This window comes from Chionomys nivalis, chromosome 25 (genome assembly GCF_950005125.1).
Source record: "Chionomys nivalis chromosome 25, mChiNiv1.1, whole genome shotgun sequence".
NCBI classification, from domain to species: domain Eukaryota; kingdom Metazoa; phylum Chordata; class Mammalia; order Rodentia; family Cricetidae; genus Chionomys; species Chionomys nivalis.
The window spans coordinates 1,987,254-1,998,899 of NC_080110.1; the positions used below are offsets into that span (position 1 = coordinate 1,987,254).

At 44.7% G+C, this 11,646-nt stretch overlaps 1 protein-coding gene across 2 annotated transcripts in view; it reads right to left on the reverse strand.

The window, feature by feature from the left end:
* Positions 1–8,937, reverse strand: part of Polr3b (RNA polymerase III subunit B) — a 97,903-nt gene extending 88,966 nt beyond the window's left edge. For both annotated transcript variants that reach the window (XM_057758216.1, XM_057758215.1), the window contains exons 1-4: positions 8,773–8,937; positions 3,881–3,913; positions 3,609–3,665; positions 3,459–3,523 (exon numbers count right to left, since the gene is read on the reverse strand). In XM_057758216.1, coding sequence (XP_057614199.1) covers positions 3,459–3,523; positions 3,609–3,665; positions 3,881–3,913; positions 8,773–8,844 — 227 coding nt within the window. In that variant the 5' untranslated portion in view covers positions 8,845–8,937. The remainder of the gene's footprint in view (positions 1–3,458; positions 3,524–3,608; positions 3,666–3,880; positions 3,914–8,772) is intronic.
* Positions 8,938–11,646: the final 2,709 nt, after the last annotated feature.

The window sequence follows — 11,646 nt, forward strand, 5'->3', positions numbered from 1 at the left end:
CCCAATGAAAACAGCAACGTGTAAGGCATTGCCTGTGCTATGTGAGCATTCAAGTTTTTGTTGAATTAAACAAAAAGGAGGACTTCAGAGACAAAAATATATGCTCATTGGTGTAAAAGGAGAAAGGATAATGGGAAAGTAGTGATGTTCTAACTACCAGAAGCAGCTGGAAACTGGGTGGAAAGAATCAGGAAGGAAGCAACAGCTTTTGAAGGTACTGTTCGGCACAGGTCTAACTCCTCTAAGGACAGCATTGTGATGCAGTCAAAAAGACAAGAGTTGAAATTAACCCAGAATCAGGCACAAATCTTACTGAATTACCAAGGAATAATATAACTGCTCTGAAATGGAAAGAAAGAACAGCATCCTTAGGAAACAGCAGTCTCCTTGTATCCTGTCAGGCTGAAGGCAGAAAGTGTGGTGTACGACTGTCCTCTAGTTAGTGGACATTCCTGCAGACATGTCAGTATGAGCTTACCTGGTATATAACCTGAGGTTGAAATTTTTAAAAATTAATTACAGATCTATGAGCCCCATTTCTCACTGTCAGGATAAGGAAGGGAAGACTGTAAGAATGGGTGGGTACTGTGAGCCAAGAATCAGGGGCCTCAGCCTCAAGTCTCCAATGCAAACTAAATGAATAGGAGCATAGATGCATGCATGAACGTGCTAGTGTATGTACCTCTATTTGCTAATGCTGTCTGCCTCAGTGGTCACATGTAGATGTACAAGTACAACCTTCTAACAAAAGAAAAGGCACCTTAAAGGAATGGTTGGTTCCCTGATGGGGACAAAGAAAAACACAACAAATATATAGTTTGTTATATATTTATAACATATATAGCCTATGATTCCAGAAAGTAAAGTGGTTGTTGAAATGTCACAAGAGCCCATTTTGAAAGGACATGGAATCAAGCTGAAGAATTTCCCTATGGCAAAGCCAGAATAATCTAAGTAAGAGAATAATAACGCTGGCTTACAAACAACAGAAAAAACTAAAAACTATGATCCTGGACTTGGGGCGGAGAATTGTCTGTAGTCTGTCAATCATGTTTTAAATAAACACTGATTGGCCGGTAGCTAGGTGGGAAAACCAGACAGGAAGTAGAGATGGGGCAATAAGAACAGGAGTATTCTGGGAAGAAGGAAGCTCTTCCCGCAGTTCTGACCAGACCACCAAAGAAGCAGGATGTGACCTGCCCCACTGAAAAAGGTACTGAGCCATGTAGCTAACATAGATAAGAATAATGGGTTAATATAAGCTACAAGAGTTAATAAGAAGCCTGAGCTAATGGGCCAATCAGTTTATATCTAATGTAGACTCTGTGCGATTCTTTGGGGCCTAATGACTGTGGGAACCGGGCAGGATAGAAACCCCAAGAAGCAGGACCTCATGTTACACTGGCCTGATAAAAATATAATATACAAAAGGCACAACGAGGGCATGGGAACATCAGAAACTGAAGGAATGACAGGCGGTGGCGGTGCACGCCTTTAATCCCAGCATTTGAGGACAGCCTGATCTACGGAGTGGGTTCCAGGGAAGCCAGGGCTACACAGAGAAACCGTGTCTCAGAAAGAAAAAGGATGGGGAGAAAGAGAGACTTATAATTATCACATAGTAGTATTATGGATAAGAACCATCAAATCAGTAGTGAGGAGCTGTGTATGTAGCTCAGTGTAGAATACTGGTCTTGTAAACATGAAGTTTGGGGTTCAATCCGGGGCACAATAAATTTTTCTTAAAGAATTAAATAAAATTAGTGGTGAAAATACTGAGATTTGCATTGTCCAAAGAATCTCCCCATAGGTAGTTATTATAAAGAGAAAAGATAGTATTCTTACAATGGAGAATTCTGAAAGACAGACACCACATTAACCAAGAAAACAGTGTTAAAATCACCAGCCACAAAGGATGTTGGCAATTGTACCCTGACATGAGCCAGCAAAAATGGCAGAAACATGGCTTAAAGTGTGTAACTTAACCTAATCATGAGTAATACTCATAAGGACCCTTTGCAAAATTTCCTCATGCTGGGGAACCTCCTTCAGCCAACGGCCTTTGAGAGGCTTGACCAAGTTGGTTGTGAAAAGGTGTGCACTCTGTGCGCATGCGATCTCTCTCCTCTAGACGCTGGACTTGGTTCCTGCTCCTCATCTGTGCAGAGGACCTTCAGTATGCCCTATTCAGAGCCGGTGTGGGGGACTCTTACTTGTGCCCCTCCACTGTCAGACTACTGTGTCACAGGTGTCATGGCCAAGAGCCACCAGGCAAGACCAAAGACTATCAGAGTCCGGAGACTAACAGACACAGTCGTAGCCTTGAACAGGTGCCTTGGCAATTCAAGGGTCACCAGCCCAGGAATGGTGCCCCAGGGGATCTGAGGTCCTCTCTGGCCTCCAAGGGCACTTGCGCTCAGCTATACACAAACTCACACCTAAAAATAGTGGAGGATCTGGAACATCCTGACTCAGTGTTATGTAAAAAGCCATCTTATTACAGGCCAAAGTAAGTTTACCCCTGTCTTTTTTAAAAACTTGGATCTGACCAGGTCTTGACCCATTTTCTGGAATTTGACATGTTCTACACCCTATGCCCTAACTTCCATCCTGATAAATTCTGTGAAATAATTCTGAAATGTTCAGTTAAATACCTAGGTAACCAAAATTCATCTGGAAATCCACCAACCCTTGAAAGTCTCCTGGTATTGCAGTTTTGGGGGTTACATGAACCCCACTTTCTTCTCTTTCTCCTATGTTCCATGCTGTTTTCTCAAACCCCACTTTAGGAAGAGAGCCTCATATGACAGAAAATAAAGCTTGCATAATTTGACCAAAGAATTTGGGACATGGTCTTTACTCTTGTGTGGTGGGATTAACAACAGAAAGGCAGCCTAACACGGGGCCAGGGACTGATTCTGCTACAAGAAATAGGATGAATGGAAAAACACCAGGTCAGGCCTATACTTCAGCAGGTGGCACTCCATAAATTAACTCCCTGGTTCTGAGGACTGGGGTCTGATCACAGACAGGGAAGTAACACAGGCTGTGCAAAGAATACTGAGAACTTTTTCTTTTTCTCAATGATTTTTCTATATCTATAACTCATCAAAAGAAAGGCCAGCTTAGAAGAACTAAAAGTTTTAGTAACTTTTCAATTAAAATTCTATTTACAATCAATTAAAAGCTAAATGTGAACAGTTGACAATTAGTTTACTGAATGGGTAAAATAACAGCTGTACAAGAGATGTGACAGCAAGTACAGCCACGCTAGTATTTAGAAAACAATCAGAACCGGGCGGTGGGGCACACACCTTTAATCCCAGCACTTGGGAGGCAGAGGCGGGTGGATCTCCGTGAGTTCGAGACCAGCCTGGTCTATGGAAGCTAGTTCCAGGACAGGCTCCAAAACTAAACAAAAACAATCAGAATAAACGTAAGAGGAGCTGGTTTCTTACTTCAAGTACCACATGGGGTCAGCGTCGCTCGTAACCTTCTCATTGGCTTTCATTATCTTCTTTATCTGCAGCAGAAGGTCAAGGTTAGGGACAGAACTCCAACTTCCAACTGGTCCTCAATTCCCATCCAGTCTGAATCCTGGTGCTTACCTCGACATTAATGAAGTAGTTAAAGGAGTCTATATGCTGCTTCACAAGGCCTTTCACCTAAACACGGAAGAATAAAGGAAGGATGAAGGACGGCAATAATTCACAGGTGACATGCGGCACTCTAGCCACAGGAACAAAGTTTCCCAAATACAAGTACGGGAAAGAATAATAAGAATAATAAATGCATTTAGCTACAAAAAAAATTGAAAGGACCATCTGGAGACTTATTGTAATAAATAACTAATTATTATTAAAATCAAACAAATAATTACCTTTAAAAATGCTGGAAGCAGCCTCCATTTTTCCTGTGGACCAAACAATAAGACCATGAGAATTCTGCAGCAGTAACTACAAAACACAATTATTTTGATGCACTAAGTTTACCACAGCACACTGGAAGAAAAGCGAAAGGGGGAAATTTTATCATGTAAGTGCTACTGTAAGCATGTTTATACATGTGCATATGCATACAAACATGCCCCCATGTACCAAAGGCACATATACTACATATACTACCACCTCTTCTTGATGACATGATCCCAAACACTTCTCACATTTATTCTCACAGCACACCTGAGTGAGGCTTGTAGTCTGTCTGGTGAGAGAACCAGAGTTCTTTCCAAGTCCAGCCACCCAGGACTCAAGGGTCAGCTCATGCGGGTGTCTGCTCCTTCACTGAAGGACTCCTCCACTCTTAAGCTGTATGACTGGCCCTCTGGACCACCACGTAACATAGCAGCCTCTTTTCACTCTTCTCAGCTCCGGCCCCGGACCACGGGGGCTTTGTGGCAAGCAAAGATTGGCTTTAACTTCAGGGACCTGAGAGCCACTAGAAAATTCTGAGTGGAAGGGTCACATGATAGTTCTGTGCCTCTTAACTAGATCATTCTGGATGCTGGGTGCAGATGAGCAAGGCAGGCAGCAGGAAGGTCACTTCGCTAACTGGCTGACTGCAGGAGCCCAGGCTGATAACAGGACAACCAGAAAATGAGAAATTGTTAGCTCGGAAACAAGATCTGGAGCAAAGTCAGTGAGATTTGACAAGAGACTACACGGCTCCCTGGGAAAAAGTGAAGCTAAAATGAACAGCAGGGTTTCTGGTCTGAGGAGCGAGAGGTACTGGGCCAGCACAGGTGAGTACTGGGGACATGTGTAGGAGCAGCAGGCCTTCAGGTTTGGGGTGCTGGGGACGTGTGTAGGAGCAGCAGGTCTTCAGGTTTGGGGTGCTGGGGACGTGTGTAGGAGCAGCAGGTCTTCAGGTTTGGGGTGCTGGGGACGTGTGTAGGAGCAGCAGGTCTTCAGGTTTGGGGTGCTGGGGACGTGTGTAGGAGCAGCAGGTCTTCAGGTTTGGGGTGCTGGGGACGTGTGTAGGAGCAGCAGGTTTTCTGGTTTGGGGTGCTGGGGACATGTGTAGGAGCAGCAGGTTTTCTGGTTTGGGGTGCTGGGGACGTATGTAGGAGCAGCAGGGTTTGAGGGTTTGGGGGTGCAGGCTTAGTCTGAGATTCCAATCAGACATTCAGAGAGGAATGTCAAATGGGCAGCAGATGCCTGGAACTTACAAACAGTGTAAATTAGGCAACAGTTATTAAGACCAAGGGACGATGAAATTACCTAAGGAGCAATGAAAAAAAATTGCACAAACTGAGATCAAAAGCCTCGTGCAGGTATACCCTTTAATCCTAGCATTTGGGAGGCAGAGATGGGCAGATCTTTGTGAGTTTGAGGCCAGCCTGGTCTACATACTAAGTTGTATGGCAGCCAGGAATGCATAGTGAGACTGTGTCTCAAAAACTGGAGAGAAAAAGAGACAGAGAGAAAGAGAGAGCAAGAATTTTTAACATCTAAAAATGAGGATGTGGGGAAGCCCCAGAAAGCAGGCAAGCCAGTCTCTGATAATAGAAAGCAAGAATGGTTTTTGTTTTGTTTTCCTTGTGGGGAGGAAGGGAGCTGAAAAGATTGTAAGAGAAACTTTTAGGGTGAAGGAAATGTCCTAGAGCATGTATTGGGTAACAGCTGCTTGGGTATTTGCAAGTATCAAAACCAAAGCAACCAACACTCAATATTTGTGTAAATTGTTATATTATATCTGATTAAACAGAAAAAGAGCAAACAATTACAGCTTGAATTAAATTCCTATGCTGACATTTATGTAACCTGGCCTACAGGACCCTGGAAAATGTAGACAGTTCAGAAAGTGTCAGAAGGTGAACTCTAATTCAGTATGACTGGTGCCCACATAACAAAGGGGAATTTGGACAGACACACTCAGGGACAGACGTCAGGGTGATACTTCTGAACACAGAAGATATATCAAAGACTCTCAAATCTGGTCAGGGCTATTCCTCCAGCTTCTTTCCCACCATTGCTTATTCTACCTGCTGCGAGACTTTGTCTCTTGTATGCATCTACTTTCTTGTTTTTTTTCTCATTCCCAATTGTAGAATAAATTCTGTGTATCCATCACGTGACTTCCACAGGAAAGCACTGACCCCTTCCTACAGTATCGGTGTGTCTATCGTGAGACTTCTGCAGGAAGGCACTGACTCCTTCCTACAGTATCTGTGTGTCCATCACGTGATTTCTGCAGGAAGGCACTGACCCCTTCCTATGGTATCTGTGTATCATCACGTGACTTCCGCAGGAAGGCACTGACCCCATCCTACGGTATCTGCCTCAATCCCTTGTGTTTCTAATACTGTTAGTTATTTTCTCCAGTCTTAATTCTCTGTAGTGGGCTCCTCAGGTCTTGACATTTTTCCTGAATGAATAAAGTTACTGGCTTTGTAAAAAAAAAAAAAAAAAAAAAGCCTAAAATGACACTGCAGACTCAGAAATTGACATAGCACTTATTTATACTGATTTAGTAAACATTCTCATTTAGTTTTGTAAAGTAAACTATAATTTCATAACTAATGAAGATTTATCTGAACAGTACTTATTAGAGTAATATTTTAATATGCTGAATTAAATGAAAATGTCATTTCCTTTTAGCTGGCTATTTACTATCCAACTTTCTAACTTATATTTCCTCTACAACTCTCTAGACAGGAGCCCCTTTTTATTTGAATTAATCATTTCTAGCATATTTTTCCTTCATATTATAGCATGGTAAGAGAAGTTATTCAAGCTCGGGGGCAAGTAATTATTGATTGATAATTTGCTGATCTTGGGTACTTACTGGCAGTGTCTTACCAACTTAAAACAAACAAGCAAACAAGTGGACGAGCCTCCTGACTTTAGACACCTTCAGCTGACAGGGAGACGTGTAAGCAAATGGAACGACAATGGGTAGGTGTCGGGATAAGAGTATGCAAAAGAGTAAACTACTATAACGGGGGGGGGGGGGGGGGGGGGAGGGGGAATGCCTGGCATGGCGGGTGTATGAGGGAGGCATTCCAAACAGAAGGAGCCACTGTGAGCAGGCCCACACGGGTTGAGGAAGTTGGTGGGGCTGAGAACACTGAGGTGTATGTCTTGCTATCGGTTAGATGTGGCGAGGAGGGTGAGGACACTGAAGAGCCTTGAGGTAGTGAAGGAGACCACAGCAGGCTCCTGTGAGCAAGGGCACAGTGGCTCAAATGCTGAGTCAGAGGCGGGAAACACCAAGATCAGAAAGCACTGTAGTGGCCTGTGAGCCCGACAGCCACTCGCTGACCTACGATGTTCAGAGGGCCAACGGATGCGAGCAGTTAAGACAACTGCAAGGAACATTAACACTGGAACGCAACACTGTGATCTACACTTGAGGAGCATATAAAAAATTTTTTCAAGAAAAAACAAAATACCCTCATAATGCTTTAAGTAAGTTTACCATTTGTATTGGCCATGTTCTTAACTACCCTTAGCTGCCTGGACTACAGGCGACAGACAGGCCTGTGAGCAGATCCTGTTGATTAGGAGTAATGAAGCACTGTGAAATAAGCCAAACACGGAGGCAAATACTGGGTGTTTTCTCTACGAGACTTTCGGGAACTCCCTCTGAGCCACTGAGCCTCCTACCTCCACACTCCAAAAGTTGGGATTAAAGTCGTGTGCCCCCACACCCTGTTTACGTGTTAACTCCCTGTTTAAGTGTGAAAACGGAACCCAGGTGCTCTGGGAGAGCAGCCAGCAGCACTCGACCCTTAAGACACCTCTCTGGGCCCTAAGAACGTTTTATCATTCAGTACAACTACTAGTCAGGATACCCAGTTTAAACACTTAGAAGGTACTTTATCATTCCTAGGTAGAAAGCCTAACACCTTCTGACAACGCATTTCAAAATCAGGACCTTTCATTTTACCCCACTATAACGATTTATTTCAGCTTCTCTGAAACAACTCATGTTTTGTTGAAACCAGGCAGAGCCTGACCTTCTGTCTGGATTTCTCCTCTGACCATCTTCAATCCTAACCCGCCCCCCCATCCCATGCCAAAGATTTCGAGGTTCAGAAACACTGTATGTACCTCCATACATCTCAGGATGGATTTAATCATGCCCATAACCGCACTACAAAGCAATTATTCTTTAACTTTTGAGAATCTGATAAAAAAAAAAAGCTATAGGGGCCAGTCAGAAAATACAAGATCAAAACTTGGGGGAAATATTCAGGCAGTTAAAAATGTCTGCAGTCGCCGGGCGATGGTGGCACACGCCTTTAATCCCAGGGAGGCAGAGGCAGGCGGATCTCTGTGAGTTCGAGGCCAGCCTGGTCTACAAGACCTAGTTCCAGGACAGGCTCCAAATCCACAGAGAAACCCTGTCTCGAAAAACCAAAAAAAAAAAAAAAAAAAATGTCTGCAGTCCAAAGAAACTCTGGGCTAAAAGGAACACGATGACAGCGTGGAATTCACATTTACTGGGAGCACCGCAGCGGCTGCGGGACGCCATGATATTGGTTCCCCACGGAAGAACGGGAGGGCGGGCCAATTCTTGCCAGTGCACTTCAGCACTAGAAATGCTTCACCCGCGAGCCATCCGCTGAGCTTCTAAACCCGGGACGCTGCAGAGAATTCCGTTCGTGCTACCCCAATACGCGAGCTCCAGACCGCGTCGACTCGCACGTGCGCAGCTCTGAGCATGCGCAGAAGCCTAGGGCCCGCCCCCGTCAGAACCAAGGCTCTCCCGGCAACGCCTCCCCGGTCGCCTCCAGCCTCTTCCGCCGCCTGCCCGCACAGCGCTTACCTCAACCGTCGGGATCGGCGCCGCCAGCTGCTCCGGGGTCAGGCTCCCGAACTCCTCGGCCAGCACGTCCATCCCGCTCACGGTGAAGGAAGAAGTCGACAGAACGTCCACATCCGCCTCTGCTGCTCCAAGCAAACGGCACGCGGAGGCTGGTGTGCGTTGTCCTAAAGTGTCCCCGCGGCGTTTGTTTATCGGAGGCGCTGCGGAAAGGTTCCGCCTGGTTCCGGAGCCCGGAAGTGACCGAACCGGTTGTGGGAAACGGCTCCTCCTGGTGTAGTTCTGAGGTTTCTTCTGGCTAATCCTAGATCGTCTCCCCCCCCCCCCCCCAACAGACTGAGCACGGCAAAATACAGGAGTTCTAACTGTATAACTCATCCGAAGAATCATGAATAATAGACAGTGGCCACAACGTGAACCCCTGAAGCAAAGACTTCATTTAACTCCTTCTAAAGCTGTTTGTGCTGCGTAGGAAGAACTGTTTACCGTGGCTAGTAAGTGATTAGTAAAATAGTCGATGGTGTGCGTGTAACAGACAGCCATCAACCGCCTTCAGAATGACCATAAAAGGTTGGGGAGAAATGCACAGTAGTGAGAATAAATCCTAACAAGATAGTGTTAAACTCGGAGATGCAGCATCTCCAGTTAAATTACTCCCGCCAAAGTTTAGCGTGAAAAGATTGACCGGCTTTAACGGGTATGTGAATGAAAAATAAATAAATAAATGCAAAGGAAGCACATGACTGCTCCTCCCTATCAAGAATGCGTGTTTTGTCACTAGCCTTTGAAGCTGACATCAAGGACAACCTCTACAGCCTTCTGTATACCCTTGAGTTTTTCTGCCAATGACAATTTTGGGCCTAATGAGCCATGGTTCTGATGAGAAATGACAAATTTTGTTCCTGTGTAGTTAACCACTTAGCAATCATTCCTCAAGACACTAAAAGCCCTTGAAGCTTGAAAGAGATTTAGGACCTCATCAATTACAGATGCAAGTAATGTAAGGTGGCTACATTATGCTGCACTATGAGGGAGACAAGTAGTCTGAAGGAAAGACAGGGTAAGTAGCTGGTTCATGAAGATTAAAACATGGCTCAAATTTACGTAGCAATGGAATTGCAGGGGTGGATTCGAATTTGAATCTTGCGATATTGGTCCCATTCTACTTCTTTCGGAACAGCAAGTGGAGAATGTTAGAAAAAGAACATGAATGCAGTGGGGGCCCAGGAATAGGAGTCAGCCACTCCCTTGTTTCACCCGTACCACAGCGGGGCGAGTGTTGGAATCAGGGACTCCAGTGAGGCCAAGCCGCAGCAGCTTTGAGAGTGTGGCTGGATGCGTGGCGATCCACACTCAGTCCCCATGTTTTCCAAGACTGACACTTCAAACCAAACTGTTTCTGTGAGGAACTCAATATTCATTCAGTTCCTTCACCACTTGTTCTCAGATGTTTTTACTGTTTATAATGTTTGTTTCTGTGAGCATGTGCATACACACACCACACACACAAGACTGGTATCGCCACCAACAGGAATTTTTGCTACAAGAGCTATCTTGTGTGTGGCCTTCTCCCATTGCAAACATTCGGCGATTATTTTTATCCCCTTCAGGACAAAAAGGGAAAAGGAAACTTGACCATGGCACCCAAGAAACGTTCCACCTGTTTTGCTTCCGTCGCTTCGTTCTCATCTGTTGTTTTCTGAATTCATTGCATCTCTTAACCACAGCGCTCACTGCTCAGCCAGAGTCTACTGTGTCCCTCCAACACTGTTGGTGCTTGGGCCGTTAATCCTCAGTGTCCTTTAGGCCTTAGTCTAAGAATTATCCTCCCCACGGGAGAGGTCAGCCATCTTCACTAGCATGAATCACATTTATTTTATAGCCCCTATTAATTGTTCACAACCTTTTCATTGGAGTGTTTAAAAATTTATTATTTAGCTGAGTGTTGGTGGCAAATGCAGCAGAAGCAGGTAGATCGCTTGAGTTTGAGGCCCACCTGGTCTACAGAGGTAGCCAGAGAAACTTGTCTCCCAAAAAAACAAAACAAAAACTCAAAATTAGGTTTTTAATATATATTAATTATACTAAATAATGGTCTCATTATGACATTTAAGGCAGTTTCTATAGCATAGGCTAGCTTTGAATTTGGGATTCTTCGCCTGGCCTGCTGACTGTGGAACTATACAGATTGAACCACCACACCTGGCTCATTATAACATTTTCCAGGTATGTAATATACTTTGATCACATGTTCCCATTACTCCGTCATCCTCCACACCCACCTCCCACTGTTCCCTTCCTCTTTAATTCATTAAATCGTCCTCCTTCCATATCTTCACTGTACACACATTCTGCGCGAGAGGGGAAGATACGGGGCTTTCTAAATCTGGCCTACTTTGCTTTCAAAGTGTAGGGCACTTCAGGAATTCTCACATCCTCCTTGTGAAGGGCTACGCTAATCTATGGGTCAGTTTTAGTATTTCTGCTGCTGACGTGATACCCGTGGATGCCTCTGAGGAGCTCGTTAACTGAGGGAACAAAGCAATGCCATGGGTGGAAGGCTCTGAGGAGCAGCACAGCCTGGCAGAGCTAATAGAAGAGCCCAGGGCAGCTTTAATCCCAGACCTCTGTAAACCCAAAGCCAGTCTGGTATACATATCCAATTCCAGGCCAGCCAGGGCTACGGAGTGACACTCTGTCTAAAAAGAAAAAACAAAGCAGGAAAAAGAAACAAGCAAATGCTCAGTACTCCATTCTGAAAGCCCAAGGGAAGTTAGAAAACTTCCTGATTGTCCTGAAATCATTTTTAGCATTTTAAGATATAATTAGCACGAGCAATACATGTTTCAGCAGTAAAAAAATGGAAAGAGGACCATG